This window comes from Temnothorax nylanderi, unplaced genomic scaffold, assembly GCF_030848795.1.
Source record: "Temnothorax nylanderi isolate EJ_2023f unplaced genomic scaffold, tnyl_v1.0 TNYL_tig0014_pilon, whole genome shotgun sequence".
NCBI classification, from domain to species: domain Eukaryota; kingdom Metazoa; phylum Arthropoda; class Insecta; order Hymenoptera; family Formicidae; genus Temnothorax; species Temnothorax nylanderi.
The window spans coordinates 1,772,886-1,792,288 of record NW_027249076.1 but is presented as its reverse complement, the minus strand read 5'-3'; the positions used below and the strand labels follow the sequence as shown (position 1 = coordinate 1,792,288).

Below are 19,403 nucleotides of genomic sequence, written 5' to 3'. Positions count from 1 at the left end.
GGTACCCATGTTAAAATATTGCATGCTGAAAAATATTGTTTTAAATGTCATATCTAAAGCAATATACATTAGAAGCCGACAAAACAAGCTAATAGGAAATAGTGAGAGAGGCAATCAGAGCCACGCGCGTAATTATTGCGCAATCAATATAGTCAATAAGATAACTACTAATACACTGGGCAACAAAATTATCGCAACAAAAATTTACGTAAAAAATTTGCCCAACTTCAAATAAGCATAACTCCGCGAAAAATTGTCATATCTGAAAGATTTTTTTTTCATTTTAAAGGGTGAAGTCTGTATTTTAAGGAACCATTGTTAGATTTTGAATTTAGCCTCCCGCCCTCCCGCCGTTCTTCCAAAAGTAAGGACGTGTTACGTCTCCAAAAAATTGCATACTTTGACACATTCTACGGAGTAGAATGAATTTTTTTTCGTAACTATCATGGCAACCATCGTAAAATATGGACTTTTCCCTGCAAATTAAAAAAAAAATTAAGTCCGTACGATTTTTTTTCGCCGAGTTATGGCTTATCAAAGTTACCTATGCATTTTTGTGCATTTAATCACCGCCAACATTAGTATTACCCGATGAACACTTCGGGGAGGTTATTGGTCGGATTTTGCCTATCGTGTATGTGTGTGTGTTAGCAGAGATTTGCGCAAACTAATTTTTATTCAAACGAGGCATTGTTACGATTTTGTCTTTGGTTCCGAATGAGCAATACAATACAGTGACTGCAATACTGTGAAGTTTTGTAATACTGAAGTAAGTAACTTCACAGTACATTACTTCTGTAAGTATAACTTCACAGTATTGCAATCACTGTATTGTATCGTTAATTCGAAAACAAACGACAAAATCGTAACAATTCCTCGTTTGAATGAAAATCAGTGTGCCCAAATCTCTGCTAACACACACACACACACACACACACACACACACACACACACACACACACACACACACACACACACACACACACACACGATAGGCAAAATCCGACCAATAACGTCCCCGTAGTGTTCATCGGGTAATACTAATGTTGGCGGTGATTGAATGCACAAAAATGCATAGGTAACTTTGATAAGCCATAACTCGGCGAAAAAAAATCGTACAGACTTAATTTTTTTTTTAATTTGCAGGGAAAAGTCCATATTTTACGATGGTTGCCATGATAGTTACGAAAAAAATTCATTCTACTCCGTAGAATGTGTCAAAGTATGCAATTTTTTGGAGACGTAACACGTCCTTACTTTTGGAAGAACGGCGGGAGAGCGGGAGGCTAAATTCAAAATCTAACAATGGTTCCTTAAAATACAGACTTCACCCTTTAAAATGAAAAAAAAATCTTTCAGATACGACAATTTTTCGCGGAGTTATGCTTATTTGAAGTTGGGCAAATTTTTTACGTAAATTTTTGTTGCGATAATTTTGTTGCCCAGTGTATTAGTAAATACATATTCGTATTGACAGCGAATATGTATTGACTAATATATTTAATCTTATTGACTATGTATTGATTGCACAATAATTACCGCGCGTGGCTCTGATTGCCTCTCTCACTATTTCCTATTTGATTTATTCAGGAGAGCTTTTATTATTATAAAACAAGCTAAATTCAGTAAATAAGAAAGTCATTAGATATCATGTATATTATCTATCAATCTAAAAATTTCCTGACATTTTAACCTCTGTGTATATCTTTTTGCATCACTTGATTCTTTCCTCACTTCGATTATTTTGGGATAGACTTTATACAACGGAAATGAAAATAACTCCCGTGCTAAATGCTAAATTTATTATATCACAATAGATTTCAATTCTTCATATATCTGTATAGGGCTTTTATGATATACTATACACAAAAGTGAAATTAGATTGTGTTTATTGCAGGATCACGTGCGCTATGCCACTTAAGACATTTTGTTCACAATGGCTGTATGCAAGGATTGCAACTGACCTGCCCATTTATCGAGAGCATTGTAGCGCGCAGCGCATACCGATTTCTTATCCAATTCGAGAACCTGATTTACCTGTAAGAATATAGAGAATTACATTATGTATAAACAGAATCGTTCGTAATTCTAGACTGTGGTAGTTCGCGTGCACCCCTGTCAAACGGCAACCCGATCACCATACTAGCCAGCCATGCCAAAAACAAGCACACTTCTCTCGCGAGCACTCGGCTGTGCCAATCAGGTTTAAAAACTGAGAACAACGAGTACTCCTTCACCAATTCACATTCTCACCAAGAATTGGTACATACTAATAAGAAAGTCTAGCAGTAGCAATCATGACAGCAACTGCAGAGCTACAGCAGCACACACGCACATATACGCATACAAACAATAACATGTACACACGTACGTATACATGCACTCACGCATAACGCGCGTTTAATCGTCATTGTGCAGAGGAACCCGATGCATTCAGCATCGCTACAAGATTATAAAAATATTACCTGATCTATACGACCATGAATGGTATTGTCCAAGATGCAAGATACCAAGAGACTTTCCACTTCCGAAACGTCGATGTTCAATTCCTTACTTATAAAAGGAATATAAATTCTAGTATATGGTCTTATCAATTTAATTAGAACCTAAAAAATTATGTGCATTAATAAAATATCATGATGTAGTATGTATTTATACATCATATTTTGAGCATAAATGTGACATACAGACTTACTTAACAAATTAAGTAAATAATGGGCTATGAGAGCGACGCAAGATCTAATATGCGGAAAATTATATTTAACAATTCTTAGTCAATACATTAAAAATTTTCAATGTTTCAGCCCTAAATCGGGGCCCTCTTCAGTGATAGTAAGTCGAAAGAACGCATATATATATGATGTACAAAAAATTATTATTCACGCATACAGTGGTATCGCAAAGGGCTAACGCGTGCCTAATAATTTTTTGTACATCATACTATATATATATGCGTTCCTTTCGACTTACTATCACTGAAGAGGGCTCGATTTAGGGCTAAAACGTTTTGAAATTTTTAATGTAGTGACTAAGAATTGTTAATATAATTTTTCCGCATATTAGATCTTGCGTCAGCTCTCATAGCCCATTATTTACTTAATTTGTTTTTTGTTCAGAGCCTTATTATACATTGTTTATCTTAACAAATTGTAAGACAATTTAGTTAATGCTAACATTAATATAAGCTGAAGATATGAGATATACCTGTGTACGTATGTTCCGTAATAATCAATGTGTTCCCTGATAAAGGATCATCCATAATATTGTTCCTATTTTGTTTTAGAATTAATTCAAATTGATTAATATCATTATTCTGATAACTGACAACTAAGTTCGTCATTGCTAGAATTTCAGGATCGTCTTGTATGGTTTTGCCTCTTGTGAATCAAAAGGATTAATACCAGACTTCATTAACCTAATAACATAATCATATAAATATATATATTTAATTGTATAAATATAATCTAGATAATAATCATAATAATGGAGAATACATAATCACACTCACATATTGGCCAAAACTAGTACTTTAACATGTTGTACGTCTCGGTGAACCAGACTCGTCATAGTTTTTAAAGGCTTCGAAAGAGTCGTGTGAGCTCTTTCAAATTCACCTTCTCTTAAATGCATCTTACCCCACATTCTGAAAAAAGCACTTTGTTACCCTTTGCATCTCTAAGCAATATACAGTACATCGCAAAATTGTCGCGATAACGTAAAACGTTATAAAGTGTTGTATGCTTCTGGAAAACATTCATGTTATTACCTCTAATAACACCCATAATTAGTGGATGGGGAATAGCACTTTTAATATGAAGGCTCTGTTCATAAAGTGTTTTCATTTCTTATTATTTTTTGTGCTGTAGCATCTGTATCTCTAAGGCATAAATTTCTAATACTGCGTTCCTTTTTCAGATCATCTTCTCCATCATCAGTCTGAAAATATATATGTAAACTAAGTTAATATATGTATAATAATATGTGCACATGTGTGTTCAATCACATGTTACTTATATATAATAAGTTAAACATATTATAAATCATATATATTCATTCACATGATACTTATATACATATACACACCTGACAACTTTGATGAAGCTGTTTTAGTATTTTCGCCAATTTATTAAAATCTGAACGATCGTAATATAGTTTTCCCAATTTTGTATTTGTTTTAAACCATAACCTATCATTCTTTGCATCTTTAATGCGTCTAATGTGGTTTCATAGAAGTCTTGCAATAACTCCATCTTAAAGAACATATTCGTTACTTTTTTAAATGCAGAAGAAATTTAACGTAAGTAAAAAAAGATTAATCAAGAATAAAAACAATTTATCGAGATACTAAATACAATAACATGCTTATTCCGCTGAATGTACTTACATTCTTTGATGTACTAATATAGTCCAATATGGATTTATTGACTTTCCGAGTGATTTCTAGTAACTGCACTTTTAATGTACGTTAACAATTGTTTTATACCTCGACATCATCTCTTTATAATTGGACTGAAAAGGAGACGTTGCGTTTAACATTTATGTACAACCAGAGAGCTACAAGTAGTCTAACACATTTTTTTCTCAGGTAACAGTTTAAATTAATTTTGATCATTGTTTGAGAGCCTTGAAGCCCCACTCTCCCTTCTCGCCGCCTTCCAGATCCAGTACTTTTCTGAAAACTTTGTAAAGCGCTTCGGGTCATCCTCCTTGAGAGCTTTACTATTATAATATTGATTTTCTAAATCGACGTCTGGCTCAGAGTTGGAATCTCAGAATACTCCTGGAACAATTAGGCGATTAGGGATGCTGGGCCGAGGACGTCTAAGGGTGCATTCCGCTTCACCCAGCATGATGCGTATAACGCATTATTTATCCTTGTTGTTCGCTAAACGTTAACAAGGATAAATGATGCTGTACTATTATAATACTGATTTTCGACATCTGGCTCAGAGTTGGAGTCTTCAGAATACTGCTAAAACAATTAAGCGATTAGAGATGCCGGTCAGTCAAGGACGTCTAAAGGTGCATTCTATTCACGCACGATGCGCCTAGTGTATCATTTATCCTTGTTGTTCACCGAATGTTAATCAAGGATAAATGTGCACCCCTGCGTGAAACGGAATGTACCCGGACAATAGAGCGTGCTTAATTCAACACCACCGAAGATGGTTCCTAAACATAACCTAACCAAACGAAAAATCGGAAACGTTTTGCGCACGATACAATGGAAGATTTGTCGAACCCGTTTTGACGGGCCCGTTTCGTCGAGAAGAATCCTTCGAGGTATCCCTCGGACTATTTTGTATACCGGACGCGAGTGCTCCAGAAATTCTAACCTCACCCGCGAGCCGGAACGTTCCACGAAAACGACGCCGTGCGATCCTCCGGAGGGAAACTTACCAATCCGTAATCCTCCTCTTCCTCGCACATGAAATCCTCCTCATCTGACATTTCGCGAGTTCTCTCCCGCCCCACGTTAGCACGATTTTACGCGGTCCCCGCTGACAACGACGGTTATGTGCGAGTATGTACAGCTGTACCCGCAGCGGAGGCCGAAGCGTATTTTGAAACCCGCCTCTTTGCGCTAGCGCGGTTAGCGTGAACGCCACAAACCACCACAAACGCCGCTGCCGTTGCGCGATGCAGTGGCGTAGCCTCAGGTCTGTTAATTCCTTTGTAGCATTGGGCCATGTAATAATTTTTGCACTTAAAATGATATAAGTATATATAATAAAGATTAGACGGAAAAGAGAAAGATATGAAAAACGTTCGAAAGGTTTAGTTGCAAAGAACACAAAGTGCCCATCTACAATAGGTGTTTTAAGCCCTAAGCTTAGAATTGTTCAATCACAGTTGAATTTGAGGAGAATAATTGACTGTGATGGTCAATTTCTTAGGGCTTAGGGCTTAAAACACCTATTGTAGATGGCACAAAGTACGCTGGCTCTCGCCAGCGATTTTGAAGTTCAAAATTTGAACAAAGAAATCTTCGTCCTTCTCCTTCTGATTGGTCGATTGTTAGCTTTTTCCCAGGTGCATCAGACCCCCAATCTGATTGGTCAAGATTCAGCTTTGATCTTTGATCTACGATCACAGTCATTACAAAGGCCATCCCGGCCTTTTTCGGTGGGACTGTCGAAAGTCGAAAGCCACTGTACACTACCGCCAGTACATCCATTTTTCGAAATTGGTACTACGTAGCCACGTTCATTTTCCGACACTACCGATAAAACATCATTTTAGTGCGCGTCCGTGCTACATCTGCAAATGTATTGTATATACAGCGGGACATAAGACGTCTTTTAGCCATCTTTTCGTAAGACATCTAAAAGATATTTAAAATGATGTCTTATGTCCCGCTTTTGGACAAGTGTGCTGTCTAAGTTATTTCAAATAAAAGATACGTATCTCCTATCAATTTAAAAATCCGAATACGAGACAATAGGCCTTTATGGAAAATTTTGTAAGCAAAACGAATATATAATATTTGGGGAACAAGTAACAGAGAATGTTTTATAATTTTTTAGTATCTTGACGGTTTATCGTCTTTTATGGTATGCGCGATCACCGCGCGCTGCAAGAACGATCGCGACGAAATTTTCACAAACGATACAATTTAATGTTGATTTTTTATAAAGTAGAAGTTAGGACGAATAAAAAAGCACATACAAATTAATTTGAAACATTTGTAAACGTAACGAATTACGTGAACGAGCGAATTACGGTCTGTTTTGAACGAAAACGGAATTGTATTCGAGAAATGCACATTTCAGCTGTTCGCACTCTCGATATTCATTACGCATTTCGAAGTAAGCTCGCTCTCTCGTTCGCGATCGGTTGCGAATTAATTTCCCGCACTTATAACGTGAGAGTTCAAGCTATTCATTGAAGCGTGCTATATTCTTCCCGCGCGATTCACTCATTCGAAAAAATCGAAACGGAGACAGGAAACGTGAATTCCGAGATTATTGTTTCACTGCGACACGCGGAAACACGATTCCATTAGATTCGGATGTATCGCGCTTCGAATCATTTATTTCTCACATATGTACATATAATTCACTCACCATTCAATCACGGGCGCACTGTAGGAGACTTAAGGAGACCCGCCAAATCACAGCCGGCAGGGTGATATGTATGGCGTCCAGCACGGCATTCGACGTTCATTTCGTCTAGCGACGGCATCATCTCGCTCGTTTCAGTCAACACGAAGAAGGAACGGAATATTCGTCGTACATTCAGCTTGCAACACCCCGTAACCGAATTTCTTTTCGTTCACGAGAAAGGAATTACACGACCGACAACGTCCCCACACCGTCGTTCAACGCGTTACGTAGCGTTGCTTGCGCGCGCGGCCGGTACGCCGTTGCCGCCGCACAGTAGGGAGAGACATCGAACGCGATTGGCTCGCGAGTCGAGCCCCCGGATCTGACCAATTACGTTCCGCCGCTCCGAGCCGCCCGCGCCGGCGCGGCGCGGCGCAGCGGCGCGGCGTAGGCAGCGACATACCAGACGCCATACTAGGCGCGACCGTTGAACGCAGAAACGGCGTACCCTTCTCGAAGTCGGCGTGGCGATCGATTGTTCTTGTCGTGAGCGGCCTTGCCGCTTGTTTTCTTCGTGTTTGGAGTACCGTTACCTGCGGAAATCATTCGGTCATTCTCCCCCGGTAAATTTCGGACAGTTGTGAAGTGCTCCGTGCGCCGTGCTGTAGCTGTGGGTGCTGTGTGTTTTTTTTCGGGACGCGCTTTTTCCTGCGATTGGCACTCCCTGCTCCTCGTTTGCGGGAATAATCGACATACAGCGCTCGAGAATTCGCAATGTAAGTATCAAGATCAAGTGTCTGTCGACAGTGTCGGAATATGAATGTGTCGTGTGAATCGCTCGAGACGGAGACGTCAAGGCGAAGGTACGGGCAATTGTGATTATGTGATTTGTGAGTGATTTGCAGTTTTGTTGTGCATTCGCGGGCGATAATCGTTCGTCTCGCGGTCTCGCCATATATCTGGACTCTCGAATAAGTGTCGTGCTTTGAACGCTCTGGCGGAATTGTAATGCTATCTCCGATTTTTTTCGAAAGGGGAAAAGAGTGACAACGTGAAATCGTATCGAGTGATTCGAATAATAGCACGCGCCGTGATACAACACCAGTTCGTTAATATTTTCGTGTATTTCGTGCCGCGTAAGTTAACGACTCGCGACTTCTCGTTGTGCAAGGTATTAATAGTGCAGTTTTACATTCGCGAGATTTATCGTGCTCGATCCCGTACTGCGCGTGCGATATTTAATTTTTATTGTATTTTTGATTAATTAACTGCGTGTCTTTACTAGCCGTCTACTTGATTCGCGTGGTGTCGCGCCAAGTTACCGCGCGACATCTTCAAACATTTCGTCGTCGTTAACGTAACGCGGTGATGAACTCGGAACGAATCGAGGCAATCGACGTCGCGATTCTGTCAAATTTTCACGAAAAATCCGTGTTAGATAATGTGATAATATTTTGGGAAATATCTCATATTTATATAAATTAATTTTATATTATCTGCTTTTATACTACAGAGTAAAGTACTTCCTTCCCCATGGGTACGACCTTGGCGAGGTGGGAAGGCCCAGTACCCCGAGGATGTTACCCAAGCAAAACTCTCGTTCTGCTTGGATAAAAATCCAAAGACGGGCTAAACGTATTCTCCGTCCGCCGATTTAATTGAACAAACGAACCGCAGCCGGTTCGTCGCGTTTGTTTCGGGAGTGCCGTACAGGTATTCGGACTAAAAGACTTTTTCAAAGCCTATTTGAAAAATATTACGGCGTACTTGACGGAATATTCTTCTCATGGGCTTTATAAACGGGTGTGCCGTACAGTATCGCGCGAAAAAGAATTTTATTGATAAAATTAGTCCGCGGGCGATTGTAATTTATTATCCGCGAGTGTTTCTCGCGAGTGTCCTGTGCGGTGAGAAGAGAAGGAGGAGAGACCTGACGTCCTGAGAGGAAGAGAAGGTCCGAGAGAGATATCGGGCACCGGCGGAGCAACCTTGGGGTAAGTATCACCTCTTAGCTACATAAAATTAATAAATCGTTTCCATTTATTCGAATTGTTACATTTCGATAAGTTAAAAGTAATTAAAGACAGAGAAATTATCTAAAATTTTATTCTTGTAAAGATCTTTTTCGGTAAACAGATAATTGTATTGCTAAATATTTTATTGAAAGATGACTTAGAGGCCAATATAATGAATTAAGAATTATCTTTTGAAATGTTGATTATTTTGAGCGCTTCTTTAATTTAAATCTTATGTTTGTATGTTACAGTATCATCGTAGCTACGTGGCTGATAACTCCGCCCGTTGCGCATCGGTCGGTGAGTGACGAATTTTTTTTTTATAATAGGGTAACGAATCTGTGTGAATATTAGATTGTATATTTATGTATTATTCCCATCTAATAATGCAGATATATGCGATTTGTCACAGATCCGTTGCCCTGAAATGGATAGACTATAAATCAGACTAGGTTAAATAATTAATCCTGGAACTCTATCATTTATCAATTTATTGTGCTTACGCGAGAATGCTCTCGCATTAGCACATATCGAGTCCACAACAGAGCTCGTTATGTCGATGCATCATTTATTTGATGCGTCTAATGTTTATCGCATAGTACACTAACCGCCAAGTGTACCCTATAGGTGATTCATTGGAATTTTGAAATATATATTTTATTGTCAATTAGTATCTATATTCGTTATCATCAATTAACTAAATTTATTAAATTAATTACATTTTCAAATTTGTTTTTAAAATAATTATTGAAAAATAGACATAGAAAGAGATAAAGAATAAAAATAAAATTTTACAAAAAATAGAATATTTTTTTTATATGATCTCATCACTTGAGTTTTCCCTTGACGTTTATTTTTCGGGTAATAAGGTTTTAAAAATATTTCTAGATATTTTTTAGATATACAATAATAATAATAATTTTCTATAGATAGGCAATAGATAGAGGATAGCTTGCATGTAATTCAAGAAATAAAAAATAATAAGAGAAATATCTGTAGATAAGGAATAAATAGGTTCAATAAAATGAAATAAATCAAACCGCATTACATATAAAAAAAAGTTAGTTACAACAATTTGTATTTTTTCACAAATGTATTTTTTTCCTTTTTCTTTTACTCCAGGATTAAATATTACAAAAATTGGTGCAAGAAAGCAAAATGTATAAACAAATTTAACATGCATGTATCACGGATGAGTGAAAAAGATCAAAAGATATTTTAGTTCACGTTTCACATATTCTTCTGAAGAATCTTATTATATATAAATTAACAATCACATTAATGATTGTTAATTGCATATTTATTTTTATTAATATATACATATATATAACGCGCCAATTTTATCCTAATCTTTTATAGTCTATCCATCTAGTAGCTTGAGTTATTTTCATCAATAAATGAAATAAAATGACATGAGATCCAATAAATATTCTGTCGTTGGACAGAATAATTTCTTTATATAGAAATGTCTCAAAACTGATAGTTTTTATATCAATTATACTAAAATGCATAATATAATGTGAGATGACACATATTTCATATATCGTATTAAATGTAATTTTAATAACATTTTGCAATAAAATAACGAGATGTTTATATGAATATACATGATATATGTGAAAATTTATAAAGACAAATGTCACATGCGCGAGAATACGATAAATTCATTATATTGATTATTGCTTGATACTTTTTGCGTGAATATTGCTTCGGAAATTATCGTCCCTTTTGGATCTCACGTCATTCATTCTCGCGGTTCGATTCGCGGTTCGCGATTCGGATTGTACTAAAATTTTTTTGTTTATTTATTAATTTATTGATCAATTCATCGATTAATTTTTAAATTTCGGTTGTTTCATGTTTCTACATTATAGTATTTAAATTTATATATTCGCGCTCGAGATTAAGGGAGAAGTCTGAGTTAGAGAGGTTTATCGGATATTCGGTATTAAAAAAATCTTTATTTGACCTTCTATTCTTTTTCTATTCGAAATTTTGTATTAATATAAAATAGAAAAAAAAAGTATTATCGACTTTTTTCGATACTACTTTTTTTCTATTTTATATTGATATACGAAATTTTAAATAAAAAAAGAATAGAAGGTTAAATAAAGATTCTTTAATAGTAAATAAAAAAAATTTTAAATCAACGATTTTATCGAAGATAGCTAGCTGTAGATAAATTTTCGTGATTATCAAGTGCAGCTCAGTAAGTCTGAGATTAATTGAAGTGTAAGGACATTATCGATTGTTGATGAACATTTTTTGACTGTCAGTAAAACGCTTTATGCGCATAGAAGACGATAACGCGAACTTGAATATTGAACATTTAGAATAACAATACGTGTGCACGTATATACATATATCTTTTTATTATAAATATTTTTTTATATTACACTCGTACTTATTTTAGTAAATGTTTAGAATAAAGCGCATTCATAGATCTTGTTTTATGCATTATTTTTAAACTTTATTTTTTGAAACCATTCTAGAACGTAAAATATAATAAGAGAGTTGAAAATAATCCTTTTACTTTGAAAGTCTTTTTATTGCCAAAATTTGTAACATACGTGTTTTATTTATTTCCATGGTAATATCATCAGGTTTTACATTAAAACGAGAATATAAATTATTATTATTATTAAGATATTTATATTTGATATAACACTAGAGATATACGAATTTCGTTGTTTTCCGTTTATGAACGGAACAATCGTTGTTTTTATTTAAAAAATAGAAAAACGTGCGGATTACTATCAATTAGCTCTGTGGTAATGATTTATAAGTTGCTATGATTATACTGCAAAATATTATTATTTTATATATAATATTAATTTAATTGTTAATTTATCATTACACTACGTGTTCCTAAACCATAAATAGACATATTAACAGTTAACTAAAAAATGATAAATATTAACGCAATTGTGATTTAAACCAGTCAAAAAATAAATGGATGGTTCAATCGATGGTTTTTGTCAGTCGTTTTACGGAGACGATTTCAAGGATTTGACGCATGCTCGTGACTTCATCTATCATCGCCACAGTCCGTCATAGTATTTTGAATATGTGCATATTATAGTATTGAATATGAACAGCTGATAATAGGCACGTGCACTACCTTTTGACATTGTATTTTTATATTGTATTGATATATGTGGCTCGATTATTTTTGTAACATTGTGTGATATGCATTGTCAGTCTCCCACTCTTCATATTGATTTTATGCTTATTTATAAGACAAAACTAGCTGGTCATCAAAAAATACGATCGTGCCTCGCGTCAGGTATGCACGCGGCAGCAGAAAAGCAAATCTAGCAAAGCAAACCGATTAATGGTTTTTACGGGAAACCACTATATATGTTAGTACTGTTCGACCTGTCGAGGCAACAAACTCTCCTAGATCAACAATCCAAATTTTATCATTAATTTACACGAATCGCATATTCGAAGAAAATGTCCCACGTCTCCCACGTCGAAGATTCTCAGAGATGGCTTGACCAGGTGATGCCGAGGATCATCGAGAATCTTGGATTGGACGTTGACAAAGCTCGATACGAAATCTCAAAATCTATCAACTTTATAATGACAACCATGTATTACGTACGCCTGCAGTTTAAGAATAAAGCAAACGATCAGAACGAGGAATTGTCTATGGTGCTAAAGAGACCCATGAACATGCAGAACTTCATCTACATAGCTCGCATCGATCTTCAATTTGACAACGAGATTCTGTTCTATCGAACGTACGTCCAACCGAACGAGAGGCATTTTTACGCAAGATGTTACTACGCCGAAAAACGGTCGCCCACCGATTTCGTGATCGCCCTGGAGAACGTTAACGAACGAGGATATCATTCTTGCTCGTACCCGCACAACGCTCCTTTCGAGTACACGTTGGCGGCGATGCGCGAGTTAGGACGATTTCACGGTAAAGGGTACGTCATGAAGGAACTGCAGCGGAAAAGTTCTTCGACGTCGTGGCGCGACTGCAAGAGTCTAGATACGTGAAAGTAGGAAACGTGTATGAAGTCCTATTCAATGTTAAGGCGACGCGATCGTTGGAATATCTCTGTAGACAAGGCCACGATGTAGCTTTCTGCGACAGGATGGAACCCTTCCTCACGAACGCGTTTGACGAAGTGATGATGAAGATAATAAAGCCGCTTGAACCTCTGGCCACGATGTGCCACGGCGACTTTCTATTGAACAACATTCCCTTCAAGGCGGATGAGGGTGGACGATATCGCGCGATGCTGATCGATTTCGCGCTTATTACATATTCGACGCCCGTCGTCGATCTCTCCACGTATCTCTACAACTGTTGCTCGAATGAAGAGATACGAGAGAAATTTTTCGACATCATGCGGGCTTATCACGACGCGCTGATGGAGTATTTACTGGACGCTGGCGTTCAAGACATTAAGAAATATTCATATAACGCTCTATTGGACGATTTTAGGAGGGGCGCTCTCTTCGGTTTTATTGTCGCATCCCATTTTTTACCGGCAATATTGGGATATCTCAAATCAGAAACGTTAGTACAAGACATAATTAGTCTAGATTTTTTGAGAAGTGCAAAGAAGGAAAAATATGTCGGCGGAGACGAAGTATGTAAAATACTTGCTGATATATTGCTGCATCTGAGAGATCTTGGCTGCTTGAAACATATTTTATAATGTGAGATAATTCACATAAAATGCATATAAGATACAATTTATATCGATTAGTAACTATAATATGAAGTATATATGTCGAAAGATTTTTAAGTGATCAGGTGATCAGGTGATCAGGTGATCAGGTAATATATAGATTCGTAATTATATTAAAGGCAAAAGATTTATTTTATAAATATTGTTGTCTCTCTCTCTCTCTCTCGTTGTCATTTCTATACGAGAAACAGTAGTTACATTATAATACAAAGACCGAATTTCAGGTGTAATTAGAGGCGAAATATATTGAATCACATTCGACTTTACAGTGTCTTGTGCGATATATTACGGATAAAATTGTATATCATAGTTAAAAACTTCGATATCGCAATAATATTCAATTCAAAGGAAGTAATGCAAACTTAACTAAAAAATGATAAATATTAACGCAATTGTGATTTAAACCAGTCAAAAAATAAATGGATGGTTCAATCGATGGTTTTTGTCAGTCGTTTTACGGAGACGATTTCAAGCATTTGACGCATGCTCGTGATTTCATCGCCACAGTCTGTCATAGTATTTTGAATATGTGCATAGTATTGAATATGAACAGCTGATAATAGGCACGTGCACTATCTTTTGACATTGTATTTGTATATTGTATTGATAAATGTGGCTCGATTATTTTTGTAACATTGTGTGATATGCATTGTCAGTCTCCCACTCTTTATATTGATTTTATGCTTATTTATAAGACAAAACTACCCTTAAGAAAAAGAACTGAGCAGTTGCACCAGTAACTGATGAAGTTGAATCAGTAACTTGTGATGTTCTATCAGTGACTGAATACGAGAGTCAGTTACTGGTAATGCTTTTCAGTTGACGTCCAGTTTTAATAATCAGTTTCTACAATACTGGTTAGACACTGAGTGTTGTCATCAGTAACTGATGACTGGACCTCAGTTTTTTTTAACGGTTTGTCAGATACTGATTATATTCTTCAGTTGACACCCAGTTTTAATAATCAGTTTCTACATTACTCTAAAAACTGGTTAGACACTGAGTGTTGCCATTAGTAACTGATGATTGGTCCTCAGTTTTTTTAACGGTTTGTCAGATGCTGATTATGTTCTTCAGTTGACGCCCAGTTTTAATAATCAGTTTCTATATTAATCTAAAAAACTGGTTAGACACTGAGTGTTGCCATCAGTAACTAATGACTGGTCCTCAGTTTTTTTTAACGGTTTGTCAGATACTGATTATGTTCTTCAGGCAAGTTTATAGAACTGGTGAAAGTTCAATTGATTCAATTGATCAACCGAACAACATGGAAGTTCTATCAGTTACTGATCAATATAAAACTGAATAAAACTGGACCAATATTGACCAGTTCTTTTAACAGTAACTGGTACAACTGTTCCTTTTATCAGTAACTTGTTTCAATATACTGATCGTGCTGTCATCAGTTACAATAATCAGTTATCCACCAGTTAATGCCCAGTTTTTTAAATCAGTAACTAGTATAACTGTTTCTTTTATCAGTAACTTGTTTCAATAAACTGATCGTGCTGTCATCAGTTTCAATAATCAGTTATCCACCAGTTAGTGCCCAGTTTTTTTATCAGTTTTGACTGCATTTTTTCTTAAGGGTAGCCGGTCATCAAAAAATACGATCGTGCCTCGCGTCAGGTATGCACGCGACAGCAGAAAAGCAAATCTAGCAAAGCAACCCAGATAGCATGCATGTTGCATAAGACGTCGTAAAGATATTTTAAGATCATATCTTAGCTGTCTTAAAGATATCTTTACGACGTCTTATGCAACATGCATGTTATCTGGGAAACCGATTAATAGTTTTTACGGGAAACCACTACATGTTAGTACTGTTCGAGCTGTCGAGGCAACAAATACTCTCCTAGATCAACAATCCAAATTTTATCATTAATTTACACGAATCGCATATTCGAAGAAAATGTCCCACGACTCCCACGTCGAAGATTCTCAGAGATGGCTCGACCAGGTGATGCCGAGGATCATCGAGAATCTTGGATTGGACGTTGACAAAGCTCGATACGATATCTCCAAATCTATCAACTTTATAATGACAACCATGTATTACGTACGCCTGCAGTTTAAGAATAAAGCAAACGATCAGAACGAAGAATTGTCTATGGTGCTAAAGAGACCCATGAACATGCAGAACTTCATCAACATAGCTCGCATCGATCTTCAATTTGACAACGAGATTCTGTTCTATCGAACGTACGTCCAACCGAACGAGAGGCATTTTTACGCAAGATGTTACTACGCTGAAAAACGGTCGCCCACCGATTTCGTGATCGCCCTGGAGAACGTTAACGAACGAGGATATCATTCTTGCTCGTACCCGCACAACGCTCCTTTCGAGTACACGTTGGCGGCGATGCGCGAGTTAGGACGATTTCACGGTAAAGGGTACGTCATGAAGGAACTGCAGCGGGAAAAGTTCTTCGACGTCGTGGCGCGACTGCAAGAGTCTAGATACGTGAAAGTAGGAAACATGTATGAAGTTCTATTCAATGTTAAGGCGACGCGATCGTTGGAATATCTCCGCAGACAAGGCCACGATGCAGCTTTCTGCGACAGGATGGAAGCCTTCCTCACGAACGCGTTTGACGAAGTGATGATGAAGATAATAAAGCCGCTTGAACCTCTGGCCACGATGTGCCACGGCGACTTTCTATTGAACAACATTCTCTTCAAGGCGGATGAGGGTGGACGATATCGCGCGATGCTGATCGATTTCGCGCTTATTACATATTCGACGCCCGTCGTCGATCTCTCCACGTATCTCTACAACTGTTGCTCGAATGAAGAGATACGAGAGAAATTTTTCGACATCATGCGGGCTTATCACGACGCGCTGATGGAGTATTTGCTGGACGCTGGCGTTCAAGACATTGAGAAATATTCATATAACGCTCTATTGGACGATTTTAGGAGAGGCGCTCTCTTCGGTTTTATTGTCGCATCCAGTTTTTTACCGGTAATATTGGGATATCTCAAATCAGAAGTGTTCCTACAAGACGTAATTAGTCTAGGCTTTTTGAGAAGTGGAAAGAAGCAAAAATATGTCGGCGGAGATGAAGTATGTAAAATACTTGCTGATATATTGCTGCATCTGAGAGAACTTGGCTGCTTGGAACATATTTTATAATGTGTGATAATTCACATAAAATGCATATAAGATACAATTTATATCGATTAGTAACTATATGAAGTATATATATGTCTAAAGATTTTTAAGTGATCATCAGGTGATCAGGTGATCAGGTGATCAGGTAATATATAGATTCGTAATTATATTAAAGGCAAAGGATTTATTTTATAAATATTGTTGTCTCTCTCTCGTTGTCATTTCTATACGAGAAATAGTATGTTACATTATAATACAAAAACCGAATTGCAGGTGTAATTAGAGGCGAAATATATTGAATCACATTCGACTTTATAGTGTCTTGTGCGATATATTACGGATAAAATTGTATATCATAGTTAAAAACTTTGATATCGCAATAATATTCAATTCAAAGGAAGTAATGCAAACACGTATAACTAACAAAAACATAAATAATAAATGTACATCTTATTTTAATAATAATTAAAATTCACATGAAAATATCTTGAAACATAGTATATATATATATATATTATTCGTTTATATAAACTTGCCTTCGCCTCATTAACGTCTTTGTAAAATTTTAAAGCTTAAGCTGGACATCTGGACAGTCATTTACACATATGTGTCTAAAAAAAAGTCTTAAAGCATCTTTACGACGTCTTTTAGACATGTGTGCTGTCTACACTGTTAAATTCGTAGTGTCAAATTATACTCAATTTGAATCATTTTTAACAATTCCTATAGGTCGCCACTGCTCTTACTCAATATGTCGTTAATTTAACTAAATTAACCAATCGAGTCAAAATAATACTGTTTTGTGTTAAAGTAATAAATCTCGACATACACGGTAGTTAAGAATAACAAAATGTTATTTAACACATAAGGTATTGGTTTAAATTTCATCCTTTTAACAGTGTAGGCAGTATTTTACAAGCGACTTAAATATTCTTATGTATACGCTAATAATGGTTAAGAATATTTTACTTTTAAAATTTGCATTTTCTGCATGTTGTACTTTTAATACCTACTTATCAGTGCTCGTTTGAGAATAATTTATACTGTTGACGCAAGAATGTGATATTTACAGCAGAATTTTACATTATAAATTTGCATTATAAATGTACTTTATACATAATCACGATAGTTGTACAGTCACAATAGTAACGTAGACTTAGTATTTGTTAGGGCCTGAGCAGAATAGCTGACTTATAATTTTAAGACAGTGTTTTATGCTTTAAATCTTTGTTTTTAGCAACGCACAATACTGTCTTGTGTCTCAAGTCTTAAACGAGTGTACAAAGTGTCAACATTGTAAGACTTGAGACATAAGACAGTATTGTGCGTTGCTAAAAACAAAGATTTAAAGCATAAAACACTGTCTTGAAATTATAAGTCAGCTATTCTGCTCAGGCCCTTACCTACAGCTAATGATCTTATGCGTTCGATAAAACTATAATTTTTTGCAAGTTTCTTTGATAACAAAACTGGACTTGTGTAACGATCATTTCTTTCTTACAGAAGAAACAAAAGATATTTTACGAAAAATATCAAGCAACATAAAACCTAATACTATATGTATAAATAGTCATCGAAGATTTTATCAATAGCTTCCAGACTATTAATAAAATACTATATATATTATAAAAATATTGACAAGCATTGAAAATTATCAAAAATGAATAAAAAATTATTAAAAAACGATATTGATAAATAAAATTTGTATTACATTGAAAATTTATGTAGGTAATTGTGAGTTTTGCATCACATTTGGTATTTTTGATTGATTGAATCAATTGGTTACTTGAGATTAATTTTTCCCAAAATGCTTTGTAAAAGTATCTACGGACTGTTTAAGATTCCTTTATGCCTTATTTTTATCATGTTTATAATGGTTAACAAAGTGTCTGAATCTTGATGAAAATAAGTTTCTGCGAATTTTTTTACCTGAAACAAATTAGTTGCAGATGTTTATTAATAATAACTTATTTTTATGCAGCGATTCCATAAAATATAATATTTTTTAACATAATAATAACAATAAATATATATGTTATGCACAAAAATATATTTAATCCCTTAGCTGCGGAAGTATACAGTACCAGTTAAAAGTATTGCATCGCTTATGGAAAGGGAAGTCGTTACTATAATGAAGAAAGACGTACATAAATGTTATAAATTTTTATTTTAGTGCTATTATTGTATGCTTTGATAGGAATACTTTAAGAAAAATGAAACAAAAATCACAATGATTTAATTGAATAATTATTGTTGATGACAATTTGAAATCTTAATGATTTATCTTATGATTTATCTTAATGATTTGAATCTTAATGATTTAATTGCGTTGTTTCAAATTGTCATCATCAATGATAATTATTCAAAGTTAATCAAATTCTTATAATCTTTGTTTTTTTTTTCAAAGTATTCCTATCAAAGCATATAAAATAACAATACTAAAATAAAATTTGGCGCTGCTTTTTTACTCCCGTCGCATTCTTCCCTAAATTATGTATATTCCCTACTTTTATTG

General features: G+C 35.7%; 1 protein-coding gene and 2 pseudogenes across 1 annotated transcript; 2 read left to right on the top strand and 1 right to left on the bottom strand.

Moving 5' to 3' along the window:
- Nucleotides 1-1,872: 1,872 nt before the first annotated feature.
- LOC139768079 (COP9 signalosome complex subunit 2-like) lies at nt 1,873-5,451 on the bottom strand (annotated as a pseudogene).
- A 6,587-nt stretch (nt 5,452-12,038) lies between these two features.
- Nucleotides 12,039-15,430, top strand: LOC139768170 (uncharacterized; annotated as a pseudogene).
- Nucleotides 15,431-15,561: 131 nt separating this feature from the next.
- Nucleotides 15,562-19,074, top strand: LOC139768168 (uncharacterized). The gene has a single exon (XM_071698100.1). It carries the CDS (start codon nt 15,686-15,688, stop codon nt 16,907-16,909), a length of 1,224 nt encoding a protein of 407 aa, XP_071554201.1. The 5' UTR covers nt 15,562-15,685; the 3' UTR covers nt 16,910-19,074.
- The last annotated feature ends 329 nt before the right edge of the window (nt 19,075-19,403 follow it).

What these genes read in the sequence shown, in the direction of transcription:
- LOC139768168 (XM_071698100.1), top strand. Translation starts at nt 15,686, where the DNA reads ATGTCCCACGACTCCCACGTCGAAGATTCTCAGAGATGGCTCGACCAG.